At 44.9% G+C, this 23,622-nt stretch overlaps 1 protein-coding gene across 15 annotated transcripts in view; it reads right to left on the bottom strand.

The window, feature by feature from the left end:
- Positions 1-23,622, bottom strand: part of PAX2 (paired box 2) — a 126,426-nt gene that overhangs the window by 54,449 nt on the left and 48,355 nt on the right. For 12 of the 15 annotated variants that reach the window (XM_088670064.1, XM_088670062.1, XM_088670070.1 and 9 more), the window contains 2 exons: positions 20,826-20,911; positions 11,098-11,217 (listed from right to left, as the gene is read on the bottom strand). In XM_088670064.1, the coding sequence (XP_088526190.1) occupies positions 11,098-11,217; positions 20,826-20,911 (206 nt within the window). The remainder of the gene's footprint in view (positions 1-11,097; positions 11,218-20,825; positions 20,912-23,622) is intronic. The other 3 variants (XM_088670071.1, XM_088670067.1, XM_088670066.1) reach the window with 1 other exon arrangement.

The raw sequence follows: 23,622 nt of genomic DNA, 5'->3' as shown, positions 1-23,622 counted from the left end.
CCAGACAGACTAGTAGTAAAGTCTCTTCCTTAAGGCTATTTCCTTTGTCTTTTCAATTGCTTTGCACATCCATGTGAGAGAGGGAGAGGGAGAGAGAAAAGAGAGGGGGGGAATGTTAATTTGTGAATTAATGGCTTTTCTCAGCGGAATTGTAAATTCAAATGTCATCTCACATGGTGATACTGCGCCTGGGCTTCTGAGGAAGAAATGATAAACGCCCCCCCTCTCCCATCCTCCCCCCTCCCCAACATACACACACAGACACACATTTGGCTCCTCTCCTCAAGAGAGAATCATGTAGGGCAAAACATGCTACTTTTAATTTGCAGTAACAGCACAACAGAGAATGCCAAGGTGGCTGTTTCCCAGCCCTCCTCCTCCTCCTCCCTCGCATAACCTGGACGGCTCCCCGATTGTGTCTCCCCTCTTGCCCATTTCAAACATGTCTGAGAGCACAAATTGTTTCCACTCTACCCTGTCCCCTTCCTTCCTTCCTTCCTTCCTTCCTTCCTTCCTTCCTTCCTTCCTTCCTTCCTTCCTTCCTTCCTTCCTTCCTTCCTTCTTCTCCACCCCCGCCAACCACTACCCGAGAGCATCACTGGGGAGTGGGGGAAGAGGGTCCCCTTTCCAAAGGGTACCGTGCTCCCTTCTCCTTCAGTAGTCAGGTGAATTAATGACCCTGAATTTAAAGTGAGCGCTGATATTCCGGCCTTCTTTGCCTGCCTTGCAAAAAAGGGGAGGAAGGCTTCATTGTTCCTGAGCAGGAGGCGGGCAGTGGTGAGGGAGATTCATGGATGGAGATTGAATATGCAATTTTCTTTCACCTTGCCAAGAGCTGCCCCTGGGCTGTGCCTGGCCTAAATTCCTCCCCCCCCCCCGCTTCTCTTTTCCCCATCTCTGGCCCTCCTACCTCCCTTTCATTCTTTCCAGAAAATTACCTTCAAAATTGATTTCCACTTTTACAAACAAATATAATGGGAACATGAAAGGGGGGAAAAGGCAAGTCCGTGCTATGATGAATTAAGGCTGTCAGAGGCTCTTCAAGTCATCTCTGCTTTGTTTTACGGGCCAATCAGGATTTTCTTTTGTCAATGGTAGGTACTGCCAACCACTTCCTGTCCCCACAACTTAACTCAGCGTCTTGGCACTGGGAGGGGCTCCCTAGAAATTATCTACTCTGCCCTCTGCCGGAGGGAGGTGACCCCGTCACCAGGGCTAGATGAGCGCTGCAACCCCATAGTCGCCTTTGACTGGACTTAACCATCCAGGGGTCCCTTTACCTTTCACCTTTACCTAACAGATGGTAGGTCTATAAAGAGTTGTCATTCCCAGGTTGCAAACAGCAGAAAGAAACAGAAGGAAGGAGGCACTCCTTCAAATATTCAGGGCCCAACTCGTTAAAAGCTTTAAAGGTAAGCACCGTCAGTCAAAAGGTTAAAAGGTAAAGGGACCCCTGACCGTTAGGTCCAGTCACAGATGACTCTGGGGTTGCAGCGCTCATCTCGCTTTACTGGCCAAGGGAGCCAGCGTACAGCTTCTGGGTCATGTGGCCAGCATGACTAAGCCACTTTTGGCAAAACCAGAGCAGTGCATGGAAACACCGTTTACCTTCCCGCCGGAGCAGTACCTATTTATCTACTTGCACTTTGAAGTGCTTTCGAACTGCTAGGTTGGCAAGAGCAGAGGCCGAGCAACGGGAGCTCACCCCATGGCGGGGATTCGAACCGCCAACCTTCTGATCAGCAAGCCCTAGGCTCAGTGGTTTAGACCACAGCGCCACCCAGTCAAAAGGTTAGTAGGACATATATTGCAGATGGATGGCTGTGAGAAGCAGCCAGCGTTTTTCCTGCTCCCATACACCTCTCTGAATTCGAATTCAGAGAGAGCCTGAGAACTGTGCCTTCCACTTGCAACAAAACAATTCTGATGACTCATTTGTCCTGACCTGGGATCCACACGCAAACGTGGAACTTTGGCGTTACAAAATTGGCCTGTGCATCTTCTGAGTCATCCTTCTTTCTCTCCTCCCTCCCTCCTCCTCCAGCTTGCTTGGAGAAGTTCATGGTGGGGCATTGACTGACAGGCATCTCTCATTCCTACATCCTAATCTACTTGCTGGAGTGAGAACTTGACCTCTGGGAGCAAAGCTGGGAATAAACTGCCTCTTCAAAGCACAGCTTCATCTGGAGGCTGAAGGAAGCTGTTAAACACACCAGTCTGCCCTAACTTTTTTTGTCACGGTAGAGATTAGCGCAGCCTAGCTATCTGCCGCAGCAGAAGACAGGCAGCAGTAAGGAGGGCGCAGCTGCATAACTAGAAGGTCACACGGGGTGCCACAACCACATCACAAAACTGCTCTTGTGGAAAAGGCCAGGGGTCATTGCTTTGCTGCAAGGCCACAGTCCTCCTGCTGATGGCAAAACGTGGGTTTCCTCAGTACACAAACTTCTGCTGTTCCTCATCAAGAATACATGCTCAGCTGTGCCAGAAAACCCCAGAGTTTGGGGGTTCCCAAACCTTCAGAGCTTAGGGCCGCTGCTCCTTGCCTCTTTCAGCAACACAGGCCCCACCATTAGGCAGACTGAGACAACCACCTCAAGCAGCAGATGCTTTGGGGGGTGGGGAGCAGCACCAGCTCCCAGTTCTCCCTCCTGAGCCCCCAAACCATTTCCTTTTATTGTCACATTGCCTGTTCTGCCCCACCACAACCCCAGTTTGGCCTACTGCCTCAGGTACAATGGAGGGTGCTACCTTATTTAAGTGCCTCTCCTGTCAGCTAAGTAGGCACCATCTTCTCCTTTCCTTTGTATAGCAAAATGTCTTGGGCCAGCCCTCACCTCCTCTGTCGTTTTGTCAGGCCAGAGAATTGCTGCTGTGGGAGAGTGTGGCTGCCTTGGCCGCAAACTCAATGCACACACCCCAATAATCCTGGGGTCTGCACTTTACCCCTCATAGAGCTACAGTCCGCAGCACCCTTAGCAAACTACATTCCCCAGGATCCTTTGAAGGGCATAGATGTGCTTTCAATGTATCACATGTACACAGCCTGTATCTAGCCTAGCCAAGCATTTCATTTACCCTCCCTGAGGGCTATAAACAGCCTCTGGCGCTTCTTCAGATTTCTCCTCTAACTCCTCCCCATTTTTCTTGAGTTTCAGGGCTTCGGGAGCCAACAGTTACATAAGAGCATACGGGGAAGAATGCACTCTCTAGGGATTCGTACTAGACTGCAATAAATATTAAATGATAATGATAATTTGTACCGCCTCCATCTGACGGGGTTTCCCCAGCCACTCTGGGCGGCTTCCAGCAAATACATAAACATAATCAAACACCAAACATTAAAAACTTCCCTATACATGGTTGCCTTCAGATGTCTTCTAAAGGTGCATGCTAGTCACTTTGCCAGAGTCAGATACAAGGGCGTTAATTTAAGGGTCAAGCAGTTGTCTGGTCCCATGTTGCCCAATTGGATCACCTCTTGGGACTATTTCTAGTCTCCTTTTTGGTCCTTTATCAACAAGGGGAAGGTGCTGCCATCAAAGGAGTTGCCACCCTAGTTTCGAGAACTCTTTTTCCGGTTCACATGGGAGTCAGACTTCTTCCGCCCTTCCTTCTCTGCATCTCTTAACTCTGCTCTTACTTCAACAGCTTTGCAAGCAGGCCAAAGTACTCATGGTTGACACTTGCAAATAAATAAGACATCTGTCTCTTTTACAGATCCTTTAGCTTGCGTGCATGGAAGCTATAACTAACACCATCGGCTGAAATGTCTAAAAGCCAAAGAACCTTTGCATAATATGCGTTCTGTGGTCTATATTCTAATGACAGGGAACTCTTCCTTTTTCAGCTTGTACTAAAGCTGGAGACTGGAAATGCCATCCCAACACAATACAACCCACATTACCACCAGCAGCAACAGGAAGCACGGAATAAAGAAAACCAAATTCCTTTCTGCCTTAGGTGAATAACAAAAACAAAGCAACCTGGATTGAAATATCCACATGGCATGAAAAAGGCTAGTTTGGGTCATGCTATCAAAGCGTATCATCCGCCTACCAATGCAAGCACACTGCCTGAAAAAAAATCAACATCACATGGCATAGCTATAACCTTGTGACAGCAGCACTGCAGGGCATGAGACAATGGTAATGTGGAAGTATTATACATGAAAAAGAACATAATATTAGCCCTGCTGGATCAGACTAAAGGCTCGTCCAACGCCAGCATCCTCTTTTGACAGTGGCCAAACATGCGTGTGAGGAGCCCGTAAGCAAGGCCAAAGGACAACAGTATTCTGCCCACAAAATCCTCAGACCTACCAGCTCAGAATCAACACCAGGAGCCAGTAGCAATCAAAACAATATGCTCTGATATAGGGCCCCTTGTCAGCACTCTGGCAAAAGCATTCTGCATCAGCTGCAATTTCCAAGCAGTTTTCAAAATAATAATGATAATAAATTTATAACCCCGCCCATCTGGCTGGGTTTCCCCAGCCACTCAGGGCGGCTCCCAACAGAATATTAAAAACACAATAAAACAACAAACATTAAAAAATTTCCCTAAACAGGGCTGCCTCCAGATGTCTTCTAAAAGTCAGGTAGTTGTTTGTTTCCTTGACATCTGACAGGAGGGCATTCCACAGGGTGGGCGCCAACACCGAGAAGGCCCTCTACCTGGTTCCCTGTAACCTCACTTCTCACAGTGAGGGAACCAGCAGAAGACCATCAGAGCTGGACCTGGACAATGGGGGTGGAGTCGCTCCTTCAGGTATTCTGGGCCGAGGCTGTTTAGGGCTTTAAAGGTCAGCACCAACACTTTGAATTGTGCTTGGAAACGTACTGGGAGATCTAGTAGAGTATGCTACAATAGTTTAATCCAGGGCTCACCCACCTCTCCCTTTGTGCTGCATTTCGGGACATACGTCTACATACTTTCCAATATTTATCTGATGAAAATAGGGACGTCCTATTCAACAATTTATTATTATTATTTCCCACCCATCTGACTGGGTTGCCGCAGCCACTCTGGGCAGCTTCCAGCATATATAAAAACATAATAAAACATTGAACATTAACAAAACTTCCCTATACAGGGCTGCCTTCAGATGTCTTCTAAAGGCTATATAGTTACTTAGCCTTGGTGTTGTTTTTTTGGGGGGGAGGTCACAACTTTATACCTTTCAACATTTCTTCATTGAAAATAGGGACATCCTCTTCCATACCCTCCAACATTTATCCGATGGAAATAGGGACATCCTAAGGAAAAGCGGGACATTCCGGGATCAAATCAGAAACTGGGATGGCTTCTGTAAATTCTGGACTGTCCTTGGAAAACTCTATACCTTTCAACATTTCTTCATTGAAAATAGGGACATCCTATTCCATACCCTCCAACATTTATCCGATGGAAATAGGGACGTCCTAAGGAAAAGCGGGACATTCCGGGATAAAATCAGAATCTGGGATGGCTTCTGTAAATTCTGGACTGTCCTTGGAAAATAGGGACACTTGGAGGGTCTGGGGTCTGTTTCTAGAGATATCCTTTCAGTTTTGTTGTTTCATAAAGCAAGGCACACACTGGATAACTGAAGTGAGCAAGGTAACAAAAGTGTTTGGAAAGCATGCTATGATGAAAGGCTGAAGACTGTGTGCTAGAAGATTACAGTGGGAATAATGGTTTTCACACAAAAAAGAAAAGAAAAAAAGACCACCCTCACCAAGGGTCCCTTTTGCTAAGAAAAAGAGCAGATGTTTATCAGAGCTTTTTTAAAAAAGGCCCCTTGTACCCTATGATTAAGTCACACTACCCTGTTTCTCCGAAAATAAGCCGTAGCCATAAAATAAGCCGTAGCAGGATTTTTAAGCATTCAAGGAATATAAGCCATACCCCGAAAATAAGACATAGTGATAGGCGCAGCAGCAATGCCGGCCGCAGCAGGAGGAGGAGGAGGGGAAAAAAAAAGACATCCCTTGAAAATAAGCCATAGTGTGTTTCTTTGAGGGAAAAATAGATATAAGACGGTGTCTTATTTTCGGAGAAACACGATAGTCGTTACTCCCTTAACTCCATACCCTCCAACATTTTTCTGATAGAAATACTATGTAGGGACGTCCTAAGGAAAAGCAAGACATTCCAGGATGAAATCAGAAACCGAGGTAGCTTCTGTAAATCTGGGAGTTTCCCTGAAAAATAGGGACACTTGGAGGGTCTGGGCTTTCTGAGTGTTTGTTTGTCTTCCCCCCAAGGAAACTCATGTTTTACCACTGAACTGGAACAAATGGCAACCAGGTTTTCTATGGTGCCTAGAAAGCTTGGAGCAAAGGTGAGTGTCGATGAGCCCTATCCAAAGCATGCATAGCAGTGTCTGGATCTCTCTGCTCCAGAACAGGGTGCAGCTGGTTCGCTAACCAAAGCCATACTCCCAGTCTGTGCAAACATGGCAGGTTGTGTTCTTCCCAAGTGCTTGTTCATTGGAAATACCAAAGATAGCAGAACGTTCACCCACTTTCAGCCAGGGTCTCGCTTCCCTCGGGAACTTGACACAGGGTGTTCCCTCGCTTAATCCTTTCCCCACTGAATTGCTCAACTTAATCAAGAGTAAGCTTTGTAAACATTTCTTTTCCCCTTCACTTTGTCTCAATTACATTTGGCTCGGGGCCAGAAATGGAGAGAAAGCTCAAACCACTTATTTCTTGATTTGGGAAGGCAGCAATTATGACATTTGAGATAGCAGGCCACTCTAGCATCACGCCTCTCTAAGTCTTAAGTGGGCTTCCGCAAGCTGATGTCTCTGTCGCTCCTGTGTGGGACCCTAATCTAGAGATCTCTTCAATCTATAAATTACAGCCTTTCTTGTTCCTACAGTTACATAGGCACAGGCAAGCAAGCACTCTGCCTCAACATATTTTGCCCATCCTAAAATGGACAACAAGTGTGATTCCTTATTCCTTATTGGTCCATTGCAGCAAAACCAATTGCAAGTGTGCGGCACCCTCAAGATTGATACATTTACTTGGGGCATCAGTTTTTGTGGGTTGGAGCCGAGCTGGTCAGATGTGATTGCCTAAATTCAAGGCCAGATCAAGGTAGTTGGGAGTCCTGGTGCTATTCTTAACATTGGGGTCCCTTTCCCTAAATAGGAATGCATAAAATAACTTGCATTATCTTAAAAACTACAAAACAACAACAACAACAACTGTGGACTACTGTTTCACAAACAACAAAATATTATGCAGACCTTGGTAAACAAAAAGAAAATACTTTGAGCATGTGCATTTTCTCATTTCAAGCTCACTTAACTCTTAATCTTTTTGCTCACTTTTGGGTCACCCACCAACTCTGAGCCTAGCCCACCTCGCATGGCTGTTGCAAAGGAGGAGGCATAAAATGACTGCAAGTGAAGACTTTGTGCTTGTATCAGAGGCATCCAATTGCGGTGCCTTTAACCAGAGTGATGCATCTCTGCAGTATAAACAGCCATGCCCCTCTGCCCCCTACAGATTAAAACAGCCCTAAAGCTTCAACCAATCTTAACCTGGCCTGATTACTACACACTAGCCCTCTCTCTTGTAAAAGAGAGAGGCACCGTAGTTCTAAACTACAGGGAGGGCAGGGTACAAATAAAAATTTGATGATGATGCGTAAGTCCCATTCAGCTGAGCTTACTTCCAGGCCTGTAGTCACTGGGGTTGTGGAAAGCCAAGTGATCCACTTTCATTCTTAAAATGAAAGTGGTGACTCCCCGCTTGTGGAACGCCCCCCCCCCCCCCCAGGAAGGCTTGCCTGGTTCCTTCATTACATATCTTTAGGTGCCAGGGAAAAACATTCTCCTCCTCCCAGGCCTTTGGCTAATTGAACAATCCATGACCTATTAAACTGGGGTGGGGGTGGGGATGGGGGTAATTGTTTTTGTTTGTTATTGTGGTATGTATTTTTGTGTTTCTATATTGTAAACTGCCTTGTAATCTTCGGATGAATGGTGCTGTGGAAATGTAACAAATAAAAAAAATGATAAAACAATGGGATTTTTTAAAATAAAAAAATACAGGTAAAATAGTAAGGAAAAGCATACAGGCTAAATTCATAAAAGCACTGTACTGTATTAGGTTAAGTTTAACAACCTTGTGAGCATATAAGGGGCGTTTTTTGTCTTTTTTTTACATGGGTGTATCTTAACCATTGTTTTTCTTTTCACATCTTATTTTACCTTGCACACTTATGCTTTTATACTGGGTACAAAAATCATTTTTAATTTTTTAATAAATGCAGCTCGTACCTTCCCTAATTTTCCCAGCAATAGCACTGCCCTGCCCCAACTGCAAAGCCAGTGAGAAAACAATATTGTTTATTTTATTAATAATAATTTAATTGTGTTTACGCTTATCAGATTTTTTTAATATCTGTCTATATTTAAGTAGTGCCCGTTTGGCACCGATATGTACCTGGGAGTAAGACCCATTAAAAACAAAGAGATTTACTTCTGAGTAGACATGTACATCATTGTACTGTACATTGACTATACCATGAATTCTTCAGTTCCCGCAGAGCAGGAGATATGCCTCAGTCCCTTTGCAATTTTTTTGTAGTTTCCTTTTGCCATTAGGGCAGGCATCCCCAAACTTCGGCCCTCCAGGTGTTTTGGACTACAATTCCCATCTTCCCCAACCACTGGTCCTGTTAGCTAGGGGATCATGGGAGTTGTAGGCCAAAACATCTGGAGGTCCGCAGTTTGGGGGTGCCTGCATTAGGGGGGTGTTCTTTAACACCTACCCAGCCTAATACCTACTAGGCTGTAGCATTTGCAGAGAATAGCTTCTAGGAAGAACCTGAGCTTAGATTATCCCCCCCCCCACAGGAAATATGTATTGCAGTTGCTAGGAAGGAAGGAAGGAAGGAAGGGCAAACAATGGAGGTTCCAAGGACTAGAAAATGAGGTAGAAGCAGAAAAGAAAAGTACGTTAAAGGAGAGGGGTAAATATGAGTTGTTTAAGACCCCAGGGATTTAGCCTGGCATCAAAGCACAACTCTGACTTCACTCATAGGCTAAAAATACTGAAAAGTGGAAGCAGCAAGAGGCAGGCTCATTTCACAGAAAACGCTTAGATGATTGCCTGCACATTTTGTGTCACAACTTTCTTTCCAGGAGGGCTAGACACTTCCAAAAGAAATGAAAACTCAGCATCTTGCTGGCAGGCAGTGTGGAGAGTCAAGTGTGGTGTAGTGGGAGACTATGATTCAAATCCCTCCTCGGTCAAGAAACTAACTATGTGACCTTGGCCCAGTTGATGCCTCTCGGCCTAACCTACAGGGTTGCCTCCTTGGAGAAAAAGGTGGGATATAAACATGATAAGTAAATAAAATAAAAGTGTATGTCACCATAAATGTTTTACAATCCTCTATATGTCTCAATGAGTTTGATGTGGTTTGAGGTAAATAAACATTGAATTGTAGCCTGGCAGCATAAACCTCTGCAGAGTGCCTGGGGCAACCCAGTCAGATGGACAGGGTATAAATATTATTATTATTATCATCATTATTATTAAGAAGTAAGTCCCATTAAGCTCAATGGAGCTTACTTTCAGGTGTTTTCTCTTACCTGGCAACAAATTCCATTGAATTCTATGGGACTTAGTAGACATACAATTGTGCTATTAATCTCTCAGGAGTCCATGCAGCCCTTCAGAATTGATTAGAACAATAACAACAAAACAGTGTTCGTTTATATTGTGCTTTTTGAATGTTTGAAGCACATTGTATGCTCATTCATTTATCTTTACAACCACCACGTAAGTGTTTTTGTTCTGCATTGCAGAAGGGGAACCAACGATTGCTGAGCATTGATCACAAATCACACCCTCAGCCTCACCACCAGCTCCTATGATAACAGTCCTGCCACCAGCAATTGCTTTGCCCACATCCATTTTTTCTTCTCATTTTTTTATAGTTAAAATTTTCATCTGGACGGTATCATTTCACACATGAATATCAAGCTTAAGTCAAGGGTTTTCACTGTGTTTATAAGCACAGAGTTCTCTCCATATCATTGATGCACATGAGTGCGCATGTCAGTTTATGCCAACAAACACTGAGCATATACCAGCTGGAAACAAACAGGGACCATCTACATTTTCAGGAAGCGTTATTGGTACCTGGCAACATGGACTGGCATGTGGGGGATCAGCGTTTGATGGAACATTATAGGCAAAAGTCACCATTGCCTAGTGAAAGACTATGAATTAGTTGTGGTGTTGCACATAAAAACATATCCTTCCAGAAAGAAAGGAAATTAAATATCTACCCTTTTCTGATAGCTTCCCCAAAATCACATTCGTCAGTGTGCAAAGCCTAAAGGTAAAGGGACCTCTGACCGTTAGGTCCAGTCACGGACGACTTAAGGGCAGAGACGCCAGAGAAGCTAAACTGTAGAAGATCACATAGATCAATTACATTGTGCAACTTAATTCTTTCATTTTGCAAACCATGAGCTAAAGAGACTGGCAAAAAGTGGAGTGATTTTTTTCCCCCATTTTCCAATTCTGAATGCATGTTTTATTTGTTGGGTGCCAAAAAACAACAGCTGTCTCTCTTTCCCCTTAAAAATAATGCTCACATTCCTAAACCTTCTCTTACCTGGCCCTGAAAGCCAGATTTTGTTTCTTGTCTTCAATATTGCTAGGGGGTTGGGGGTTAGGTATACAAAGCGGATCTTTCCAGAATCACCTTTTTGTTGCCTTTGATTGGGAATTCAGGACGAGCCACCTTGGTGTGAGTCCAAGGCTCAATCTAGAAACCGGGAGGGGAGTTTGTGCCTTGGCTTCGGGAAAGAATTAGGCTGGCTTTGCCTCCTAACGAGAATTCAGCTGGTCATGAAAGACTTTCTGGGCCAGTAGAGTTGTGGTGGTGTGGGTGATGGGGAACCATCCCTGAGCTATAACTAATCCAATATGCAAAGCACCTGCGAATCCCCGTCCAAAACTGGAGCTTAGGGGTGGTAAGAGGAAGGGCAAAGAGAATGGGAATGAGAGGGGGCAGAGCAAAGGGGGGAGAAAGAAAAAGGAAATAAAAAAGGGAGGATGAACCCCTCCCTCCCCCTACCTTCGTCACGTTTCCTCTTCTCTCCATTCGACCGAGGAATCCCCAGAATCCCATTAATGGAGTAGGAGCCCACCGGATCATTGGAGGCACTGGAGACGGGAGGGGAGGCCGTACTGGGAACTGGACAAAATGAAAAGGGAGAGAGGCCCATGAGGAGAGCAGACGATAGAAAACTACAGGAGCACACCCTAGCCTCTCTGGAGGTGGCCCTGCCTGCCCCGCTAAGGGAGACCCCCACCCCTTCGCAAAAAAATGCCTTTCAGTAGTCAACATACTTGTAAATCCCTTGCAAAACACTTATTTCTGTCACACAACCTATCTCAGTATGTTCAAGGCTGGCTAGAATTCTCCTGGTTGCGCTGAAAACCCCAACTCTGCCCTCGGATTCGCCTACATTTATTTTGGTTTGTGTTTTACAAGACTGTGTTGTTGTGCGTAGGATTTATTTACTTATTTTCAGAACGGAAATGTGTATAATGCATTTTTTAAATAACAATAAAAATCAAAGCACACTGTCTAACTGTAAAAAGAGTATTTCTCTCTTTCTCTCTTTAATTGTCTGCAGATTAGAAACGTTTTCAGGAAATGTATAAAAATGGAAGGTGCCTCCTGAATCTCTGTTGGAAGAGCATTCCACAAGACTAGACATGGTGGGTTGGCGGGTGAAAGAACGAGAGTGAATATTCGGATCTGATAGGGAAGATTAGAATTTTGCAACACGAGGAGGACAGTAACTTTTAAAGTTAAACCTGCAGCTCACACAAGAGAAGATATTATTTACAACCAGTTCTTGAGTTACAGAAGGTACACTTAAGGCTTGGGCAGCCCTCTTAACTTTGGTGATGGTGCCTTTGGCAACCGTTTCTAACAGGTATATATGATTTAGTTAAATTTAGGGACTTGGGGACTTGGTTTGTGGATTTTGTTAAAGGACTCTCCGGCTTCCTGACACACTGATTACAGGCAACTCTTCATTTAGGGTTACGTTCCAAGGCATTGTGTGTTTAAGTGAAACCGTGTATGTTTGAAACACCATTGAAACATTGACATTGGGGGTTGCCCTGTTATTCAAGGTCTGTTTTAATTTAAAAGGGGGAGCCCAAGGGGGAGGGAAGTGTGTGGTTTGAGGAAGAAAGGAAGGGGGAAAGGGGCCCACTGACATCCTTTGCCCAAGGGCCCCCAGAAACCTCCAGCCTGCCCTGATGGCAATGCTGAAAATTGATGCTGATGGAAGGCAAAGGACACAGAAACTACTGTACTGCCATATTAGTTGAATCACAGAGGTTGGAGGCATCATTAGGGTAGTTTCATCTGTCCCCCAGCTAATGTAGGAAGTTCAGTGCTACAGCATCCCTGACAGGTGACCACCAGGCCCATTGTTAAGCAGTTTGTACCATCAGAAAGTTCTTATAATTTGAACCCATTAATTTGAATCCTACTCTCTGCAGCTCCATCCTACTTTCCATAGCTCCATCATCTATGAGACATTATCAAAATATTTTCAGGTGACTATCATATTGCCTCTTAGCTGCCCCTTCCAGACTAAACAAAGGCAGTTCCTTCAACCTTTTCCCATGGGATGCTGTCCAGGCTCTTCACAATCTTTGTAGCTCTCCTCCGGGTACATTACATGTCAGAGACCGTGCTGAGGAGGGCTGCACAGATGAGGAATGGTGGGAGCCTCCCCTCCCCCTCCCCCTCCCCCTCTCCCTGCTCTTGCTCCTGGACCAGGATCCTGAAGCTGCCCAGGAGCAGTGGAGCAATATAGAATTGGAACAGTGGTTTGCAGAGGGGAACAGTTCTGAAGACAAAAGTTGGGAAGAACTAGGTCAGGCATGTCAAACCTGCGGCCCTCCAGATGTTTTGGACTACAACTCCCATGATCCCTAGCTAGCAGGACCAGTGGTTGGGGAAGATGGGAATTGTAGTCCAAAACATCTGGAGGGCCGCAGGTTTGACATGCCTGAACTAGGTGGTGAACAGCTAGGAGAAGAACCAGGGGGGAGAGAGAGAGTTAACGGACTCTGGTTTGCTGGAAAGTGTCCCGCCGATCAGTCCAAAGTCACGTAGATTAGATAAGGTAGCTGCACAGAAGGCGCAGTGGTTGCAAGATCAGGTTGCAAGACGAGGAAGTGACTCAGGGGGAAGTGGGTGGTAACCTTAATTGGGAGCACCTTTACTCCGAGAATGGACTACCTGTATTTGTTCTTTCGCTGCGATAATTTAAATCTCTTTAAATGGTAAGAGACTATTTTTGCTTTGTTCTGCTTATCCACGGCTAAAGGGAGGAAGGAAGCCGCTTCCCTGATGCCTGATATTACACTTGGTTGATGTCCTCCTTAAACTGCAGTGCCCAGAACTGGACATTCTGCTTCAGCACCAAAGAGTGGTGCCATTGCTTCTCGTGATCTGAACACTATACTTTAGCTGATGTAGCATGCAATTGCTTGAGTCTTTTTAGCTTCAGCCCCCCCATTTTCCTTCAACTTTATCCTTTCTTATGCACCTCCTCCTTCTGCACCACTTTCCCTAGGCCCAGTTGCTCTTTTGGGTAGAGTGCCTCAGGCAATAATAACCTTAGCCTATTCTGCCTGCCTTTCCCCTCAGTGACATCAGGGCACCACAGCCAATCACTGCCGGGCGTCTCATCACCATTGCCACCGCCACCACCACCATAAAATCCCTCGCTGCTGTAGTTTTTAAATTTCCTGCCCCTGGGTAACCCCTCCTTCCTCAGTTTATCTGCCAAGGAAACCCTAAGCAAGCTACAGAATCTCTGCACATTTTAGGGGTTCTGGGACATAGAGTAATCTTGGTCTGCAAGGGGTACCCAAGAAGGGGTACTGTTCAATGCAGTACACCTCTAATTTCTTAAACAGGAATTAGAAAGTCATTCCTGCAGCACTCCCCACATCAAGAGAATGTACTGGACACACATTGCTCAGGAATATCTTAATGTGCAACCAACAAAATACACAATATCCTCTAGCTGTGCATTGCGGTGGCAGCAGGTTTTCAGCAACTAACCTCCCCTTACTAAATTTCTGATCAAGGAATTCCTGATAAGCTTCCTAATAAGTGCCTTTAATTGACAGGCTGGCTTTCTGCTTGTTATTCTATCTGTTAATAAATTATAATTAAACAAATTCACAAGTTGCATTTCGGTCACCTGCCACCTTTGCAAAGGCAACTGTTTCCCATACTTTAACCATAGAAAATTTAACAATCTAGTGAGCAAAACGACTATTGGAAATATAGCTTTAAGGCGCTTTTAGAAATCAATTTGGGGAAAATATGAGCTATTCCCTGTTACATCAACAGAACAGTTTAAAACGACTACAAAACCATCAGTATCAGGATCCAAATATATAAATTAGGGTTGCAATAATTAACCAATTCATTTGCTAGACTAATTGATACTCTCTCACACACTATTTTTAACATCAGTATATACAAAGACTGCAGGTGGAGAGAGCTTGGGAAAGAAGTATAGAAGTAGCAGGAACCTAACTTCAGAAGAACCAGAAATTCAGCAGGTGCAGGGAACAAGCGTATTCATCCAAGAGGTATAAATCCCAACCTCTTTTTGAACAATTAGCTCTTCATCAGGGGCCTGACAGAAAAAGAAATAGGCTACATCTATTACAGTTTCTTAGATGACTAGCTCCAAAATGAGCCACTGACATACGGACTCCCTCCGTGGCAGCTGAGCTTGCAATAGATTTGAGCTCATCCTGATTCTGACAGTCCCCTAGAGAAGAGCTAATTGCTTTGAAAGGAGCGTTGGAATCTATACCACTTACTTGGACTAATAAAGGTGTCTCCTTGCACCTGTTGGGTTCCTGCTTGTTTCGCGCTGCCCTTTGGTGTGAGCTAGAGGTGTAGATAGCACATGCACAGTGCCGGATTGACATACAAGCTAAACAAGCTATAGCTTAGGGCCCCACTCTCTTGGGGGCCCCCAAAAAAATTTAAAGGGAAAGAAACTGGATGTACATTTCCAAAATATAATATTAAAAAACAAATAGAATAAAACCTACATAATAATAATAATAATAATAATAATAATAATAATAATAATAATAATTTATTATTTATACCCCGCCCATCTGGCCGGGTTCCCCCAGCCACTCTGGGCGGCTTCCAACAAAACAGAAATTCTAAAATACAGAAATCCATCAAACATTAAAATACAGAAATCCGTCAAACATTAAAAGCTTCCCTAAACAGGGCTGCCTTGAGATGCCTTCTAAAGGTCTGGTAGCTGTTGTTCTCTTTGACCTCTGGTGGGAGGGTGTGTGCCACTACCGAGAAGGCCCTCTGCCTGGTTCCCTGTAACTTGGCTTCTCGTAGTGAGGGAACCGCCAGAAGGCCCTCGGCGCTGGACCTCAGTGTCCAGGCAGAACGATGGGGGTGGAGACGCTCCTTCAGGTATACCGGACCGAGGCCGTTTAGGGCTTTAAAGGTCAACACCAACACTTTGAATTGTGCTCGGAAACGTACTGCAACAGTGTAAGTCATGGGCCCCACCTGCTAGCCTGCTCCCTAAAATATCACTGGTTTGCTCATTCCTATATATAGGGTACCATATAGTACATATTCAACACGAAAAACAGGGACGATTTGTTGTTGATAGCTGGACATATAAATGGCCCCATTACCTTCAGTAGCTTAGGGCCTCATCAAACCTAAATCTGCCCCTGCACATGTGCAGAAGTTCCAAGTTGCCCCTGAGATTGAGCGGGCCTGGCGTGCATGACATGACATCAGCTGCGTCCCACATGGCGTGCAACATTGCATCATCTAAAGGAGGCCAAGCACCCTGGAGGAGCCAGCCAATGAGGCAGCGCCATGTTTGGCTCCGCACTTGGTCTCCTCCACCCCCTCAACACTGAGAGGGCCCAGCCTACTTCCAACAAATATTACAGAATCATAGAATTGTAGAGTTGGAAGGGACCCTGTGGAACATCTAGTCCAGGCACCCCCAAACTGCGGCCCTCCAGATGTTTTGGCCTACAACTCCCATGATCCCTAGCTAACAGGAGCAGTGGTCGGGGAAGATGGGAATTGTAGTCCAAAACATCTGGAGGGCCGAAGTTTGGGGATGCCTGATCTAGCCCAAACCTAATATGCAGCTGTCCCATACAGGGACCAAACCTGCAATCTTGGTGATATTTAACTCTGAGTAGACTTGCTAAAATGTATAATTCCGAATCAGATGAGTGCTGGAGATGTAATGAGGTTGAGGGTACGTTTATCATATGTGGTGGACTTGTAAAAGGGTAAAAGAGTATTGGGAAATGATCTACAATAGGCACGTCCAACAGGTAGATCGTGATCTACTGGTAGATCACTGGACGTCTGCAGTAGATCACTGGTGGGTCATTGGCTCCCCCCGAAGCTGAACAACTGTGGCTCCCCTAAAAAAAAGCTCGACACTTTACCTCCTGAAAAAAACTCAACAACTTTGACCTGAACCCCCCAAAAGGGGGTAGATCACTGCCAGTTTTTAACTCTGTGAGTAGATCGCAGTCTCTTGGGAGTTGGCCACCCCTGAATCTACAATGAATTGAAAAAAATGTTTAAAAGGACCTTTCCAACCCCCCCAAAAAACAGATTCCTTTTTGTTGGGGATCATTCAGAGGGAAATTCCCAGGTGTCAAAAAAGACTATTTATGTATGCTGCTACTGTGGCCCATGTTTTGTTAACCCCAAAATGGAAAACGAGCGAGGTCCCAACCAAAGAAGAATGGCAACTTAAACTGATGGAATATGCGCAACTTGCAGATTTAACATAGAGAGAGAGAGAGCAAGAAGAATGTACATTTAAAGAAGACTGGAAAAAGTTTACGGAATATATGGGTGAAAATTGTGTTCATTTCAAAACGCTGGTAGTATTAAGATAAATTCAACAGTGTAAATAATTTTTTAAAGATGTAACGGTGGTTTACTGAATGGTTTAGTTCATGTAAATATGCAGGGGTGTATAGTATGCAAAATGAACCATGGAAAGAGAAGAAGGGAAGTGATTGATTTAAGGTTGTTTAAATGAGTAAAGTGGTACCTCAACAACCGAACGATTCGACTTCTGAAGGTTTCGACTTCCGAAGTCGACAACCCCGGAAACACTCTAACTGAGCTATCAGTGCCAAGCTGTTGAGGGGGCCGGTGGCACCTTGTGCCCCCCCACCGAGTTGAAGCACCTGAACATGCTTGCTTTATTTATTTATTTAAAAGAAGTAGTAGTATTTTTACGCAGAACTGTCTTTTTCATTTGTGCAGGTTAATTTAGGGAAATGTCATTGCTTAAAAGTGATGGAATAAGTAGAATACGTCGAGTCTCTGTGGTGGTGTGAAAAAAATCACAGCATAGCAGAGCACATGTGTTCTGACCCAAAGTTGAAATGTTGATCTTACTCGGGGTTTTAAGCACTCCTTATTCTTCTTCACTGTTTCCCATGCTTCAGAAACTGATTCTCCCTACCTTCTTTTTAGAGGCCAAATAATGGGGAACTCCACCTCAAAACACCTGGCGTGGAAGTAACCCGAGATCTAACAGATTAATGCGCTGGATTAATCAACTGACGCTGATTAATATAAACTTGATAGACTTGTGAGGCGGGAAAGAAGCAGTGACTTTGAGATGGCAAGGATACTCAGATGCACCTTTTCTCTCCTCTTGCCCCAAGTACGGTTCAAACAACAACAACTCCCCCCCCCCCGGCCCAAATGGTCACATTGCAATAGATCGCAGCTTGAAATTGCTCCCCGCACCCCCAGCAAAGTGGGCTGCCGAGAAAGTAGCATTGGCACCATGGAAGCGCTGAACAGCCACGTTTGTCCTTGGTAGCTAATGCCAAAGAAGGAGAGCACGCATGGTGCTATCACCACCTCGTGAGCCAGAAGGCTCCTTCAGACAGAAGCTGGGGCCACCACTTGTTTATGAGGAAGGACCTGCTTCAATCTCATGAGCATGGAGGTGGAGGAGGAAATGGCTGCAGCTTGGAAAGTCACCTATAATAGATTAAAGAAGGGGAAAACCAAGGAACGCTGCAGTTTCTTTTGGAATCTAGGAGCCCTGATAAGAACACCCATCCTGAGGCCTTGGACAACAAGTAGGGATGGTCATGAAGTATTTATTATTTGATTGATTGATTGATTGATTGACTGACTGACTGATTGTACTCTGGGCTGCTTCCCACAAAGTATAAAGGAACACACCAAAACATCAAACATTAAAAGCTTCCCCAAACAGGGCTGCCTTCAGATGTCTGTGAAAAGTCATAGGATTGTTTCTCTCTTTGGCATCTGATGGAAGGGAGTTCCACAGGGCAGGGGCCACTACCGAGAAGGCCCTCTGCCTGGTTCCCTGCAACCTCACTTCTCACAATGAGGGAACTGCCAGAAGACCCTCAGAGCTGGACCTCAGTGTTCAGGCTGAACGATGGGGGTGGAGACGCTCCTTCAGCTATACAGGGCCAAGGCCATTTAAGGTTTTAAAGCTCAATACCAAATTGTGTTCTGAAACATACTGGGAAGGAGAGTCCTATTTATACTACGGGGTGCGTGAGAAATGCATCTTTCTCCATGCTGCAGAATTATTGTATGTGAGAGTTGCTCCTCCCTCAGTGCCCCTCAAAATCAAGGGTTCCTGTGGAACAAACAAAAATGTCTGCATATCTATGTCCAAAGTCCATTTCGGGAGCCTGATCCAGCCCCTGTGGCAGTTTAGCTCAATAACTTCAAACCTTAAAAAAAAGGTTGACAACTTTGGTCGGCCCTCAGGACCCTTCACCTCATCAAATCTGGCCCTCCTTTGAAGAAAGTTTGGTCACCACTGTCTGTGAGGATACCCTTCTCCTCACTGCAGTGACTATAATTTCATTTGTAAAAATTATCTTCCCGCTCTCATTTTTAACAACTCTTTGGAGGGCTGCACACAGGACCAGCCAAATTTATTATGTTGCCAGAAGGATGGGAAAGATGTTGCCTCTTCCAATTCCACATACAAAAACTGGCTGAACGCTGTTGATGGGATACTGTCTACCACACGCAAGGTAGCAGGCCAAGTTGGGGAAGACTCAGGAGGGCCAGGGGCTCAGGAAGAAAAGCCACGGGTAACTACTGCTGCCTGTTGTCTGGCAATTGCCTCACCTTGCCTAATGGTAGGACCAGTCATGGCTGCACATCCCCCCTTTTTTTACTGTGGGTGTCCACACCACCCCCTTTTGAGTAAATAATGCAACAGAAAGGCTATTTGTCCCCTCACCCACCCAAAATATGCCATCCTACAGGAATTAGATTGGAGTTAGTGCTACTATATTACTAGTAATAAAACTGGAGAGGAGCGTTTATTTATACTTCTGGGAATGCTTGCACAACTCTTTTAATGCATACACAGTCGTACTTTGGAAGTCGAAAGGAATCCGTTCCGGAAGTCCGTTCAACTTCCAAAACCAAAGTGTGGCTTCTGATTGACTGCAGGAAGCTCCTGCAGCCAATCAGAAGCCGCAGAAGGCCCGCTGGACGTTCAGCTTCCAAAAATAGTTCACAAACTGGAACAGTCATTTCTGGGTTTCAATCGTTTGGGAGCCAAAACGTTCAAGAACTAAGCTGTTCAAAAACCAAGTTACAACTGTACATTACTCAGGGGGTAATTTACCATGGACAGACCAGGGAAACAGTCCGGTGGCACAGCTGGTTAGACCAGGCACCCCCAAACTTCGGCCCTCCAGATGTTTTGGACTACAATTCCCATCATCCCTGACCACTGGTCCTGTTAGCTAGGGATCAAGGGAGTTGTGGGCCAAAACATCTGGAGGGCCGCAGTTTGGGGATGCCTGGGTTAGACCTTCAAGGAGGCTGGATTGAGCTGTACCACCCCTCTATGTGCACAGACTCTGGTATCTTTTCCCCCAGCTTCAAGACCTTATACAGGAAGATTTGGCTGCTCGGCACAGTGCAGAATCGAGGGCTTTGGAGATAGAATCTGCATGCCCATTTCTTCAAACGCTGTTCCTTCCCTGCACTGCAGTCTAGTGGCACTGGAAAACAGGACAGCCCCTACATTTGTCCCTGCGCTTCTTTGGCAAACTTGCATTATTTGGCAGGTGATCTCATTTAAGTACCTTTCACTTCCATGAGACAAAAGTCATATCCCTGGGGGAAAAGGCTATTCAATTAATTCTAGCCTCTGTTCAGTCTTTTATCGCTCCCTTGGTGTGCACACACTTATAAAACCTGCGTAGAGCAACACCATTTTTTGAAATGTATACATGGATATGGGGCACACTGCATTTTTGATCCTGCAGGAAATGGGCTCCCGTCGCTAACTGTGGTTACAAGGGATTTTTTTCACACAGCTACAAGGCAGGTTTCTGAGACGGCGGCAGCCACTTGCTCCTCCGAAAAGGAAGATTTGTTTGCTGCATAGATGTGCCCCAAGCAATGGGACAGCAAAGCATTTGCACAAACATGAGGACGACTTTGGAAGAGCAACTGCAGGCTGCCACTCAAACATACAACTTCTGTGCCCAAGATCTAAGCCTAGCTAGAGGACAAGCTTGATACTCCTTTGGCCTTGGGGAGACATTCATGAAAGCTTTGCCTCACTTAACCTTGTCCTTTTGTTTAACTGTGTGCTGGACCTGTGTATGAGACCACTCAAATCCTGACATTACTTTCTCTCCCCCCCCCCCGCCATCCCCACCTCTCTGGTTTCATCTTACCTATAGTATGTCCAGCTGCAGTGACTCCCGTCGCACTCCCATCTGGTGTTGGGTGGAATGGCTGCTGCACTTTGGTTCGGATGATCCTGCCATAACGAAAAACACACAAGCATACAAGCTATTAAATCCGTCTCTTTCGGTTTCTAATCCCCCCCCCAATCTTAAATTCATTTGCCACGTTTCCATGTCAGTTTTCAAATTCTGATTAAAAGTCCTCACGAACATTTGAAAAACGTATTTGAACGAGCGCTTCTCTTAGCATTCATATTTTTGAATGCAAATTTGCAAAATATGCATATTCTTTTGAAAACAGTTTCTCCTGGCATATGCCTTTTTGTGCATGGTTGGTTTTTTTTGGCAGTAGAACTGTACGGGATAATTCAGAGAAGTGCAGATTTCAAAAGGTGGCTGTGTTTCAGTTTGCTTATTGCTTCTGAAAGTTCAGATTAGCTAAATTCAAATTAAAATATGCACCTTTTCTTCCCCACCCCCAGTCTGAACCTGAATGATGAAGACTGCAAGTCTCCATCTCAAGCATGTAGAATGTATGTTGTGAATTTAGAATTTATTATTCATTCATTCATTCATTCATGTATTATTATGAAAATACAATTTGTGTGCCAGCGACCAAGAGCCACTCAGCTCAATGTATTATGGCAGTTGGTTTACATCTCACTTCTTAATGAAATAACTGTTTAGGGCTATAATTTGATTCTTACAAGAGAAAGAAGCGGGTTGGAGTAAACTGCCCTTAAAGATGGTGTAGGAAGTTTAGCAACATGTAAATAATTTTTTTAAGGACATACAGTCGTTGCCATTTTCTATGAGGATCCCTTTTATTGGTTACAGGGAGGTAGCCGTGTTGGTCTGAGTCGAAGCAAAATAAAAAAATTCCTTCAGTAGCACCTTAAAGACCAACTAAGTTTATATTTTGGTATGAGCTTTCGTGTGCATGCACACTTCTTTATTGGTGAAAGGAGTCTCAACATTGGGTGATACGCAATTAACTTATACTCATTAATGACATTAATGAGCCTAAGTTAGCGCCATTAACTTCAACATACCTAATCTTGAGTAAAATTTAGTTGAATACCACCCATTGTTCTTAACATCTTCCTTTATATACAGAACCATGCAGAGTAATTTTAAGCCAAAAGTAAGTCTTGCACCAAGTCTTACAAGATAAATATTGAGATTAGGGATGGGACAAGAGGGCAGGCACAGAGGGAAAGAAAAGAAGAGACAAATGTCGTAATCTGTGTATGTGTTCAGATGTAGTTATGCTTACATAGGCTCAGCCCTACCATTAGATAATACCCACCTCTGGTGGCAGATGCTGATCAACATTAATGGTGTCCCCCATCACTGTTACTCCAGAGTCTCCCACATGGCCTATTCTGCACTCACATGTGGCCCTTTGTGGTAGAGGACACTATCCCCTTCACCACAGTATTGAAATAATATTCAACTAGTAGTTCAGCTGGCTTCTGTATATGACATGGGCGTGGAGGCGCCATCTTGTATTTTGCTTCAGGCAACAAAATGCCTTGAGAGATGGCTCTGCTTAGACTTCATTTTGGTTGGGAAGGTTGAGGAAGGCTGCAATCGTAGGAGTATTTACCAGGACTCCCTACCAAATTCCATTGAACTCGGAAGGGCTTCCTTATGAGTAAACATGCTTAGGGACTGGATGAAGAACAGGCCATGGGCTTTAACAAAGCTTTCAGAATCAAGAGAGTCAAGAGTGTTTGTAGCTGGCCAGAAAGGACGAAAGTAGACATGAGGCTGGAAAATCCACAGTTTCTAAAAACGCAAAAGCTATTGTGGGGAGGGTGGGTTATGTAATTGGGACTGTGGTGCTGGTAAAAAGGTAAAGGGACCCCTGACCATTAGGTCCAGTCGTGACCGACTCTGGGGTTGTGGCGCTCATCTCGCGTTATTGGCCGAGGGAGCCGGCGTACAGCTTCCAGGTCATGTGGCCAGCATGACAAAGCTGCTTCTGGCAAACCAGAGCAGCACACGGAAACACCGTTTACCTTCCCGCTGTAGCAATACCTATTTACATGCTTTCGAACTGCTAGGTTGGCAGGAGCTGGGACCAAACAATGGGAGCTCACCCCATCGCGTGGATTTTAACCGCTGACCTTCTGATCGGCAACCCTAGGCTCTGTGGTTTAACCCACAGTGCCACCCATGTCCCATGGTGCTGGTAGAATGTGGTTAACTCTCTCTCTCTCTCTCTCTCTCTCTCTCTCTCTCTCTCTCGATATTTCCTAACAAAAAATCACACGCTCTCCAAAGCAGCAAGGGGAAAACCACAGGTCTCATATTTATTATATATTCTTGCCCGAGGGGGAAATAGGAACTTCAGGGCATGATTTTAATTAGGAAAATAGCATAAAGGAAAACAGTTCCCTCCTTCAGAGTCGCATCCAATCTGATTCAGAGAGCCAGACAGACACCCTGGTAGTTATTTTTTTTAAAAAAAAAACCACACACACACAGGAGATCTGATCACAAATCTCCCAACAAAGTAAACGTGGCAGCCCACAGAAGCGCGGGTTATCTTACAGCTCTTTCTCCCAAAGGACTTTGCTATGCTCTGCCATGGGGGCTTGTATCCCAGGGACTGCACAGTTCTTCAGTCTTGAGAACCAGTCTCTGACACCCCTTGCATAGTTGTGAATCTGAGTAGTGTCTTCAAGACATAAACAAAACAAAGTGTATGATTTGCCTATCTGCTCATGTAAGACTTCCCATCTCTTGACAATTCAATACTCATGAGAATTCAACTCTA

This window comes from Zootoca vivipara, chromosome 5 (genome assembly GCF_965207765.1).
Source record: "Zootoca vivipara chromosome 5, rZooViv2.hap1.1, whole genome shotgun sequence".
NCBI lineage: Eukaryota > Metazoa > Chordata > Lepidosauria > Squamata > Lacertidae > Zootoca > Zootoca vivipara.
The sequence above is the reverse complement of the archived record's forward strand: the minus strand, read 5'-3'. Positions and strand labels throughout refer to the sequence as shown.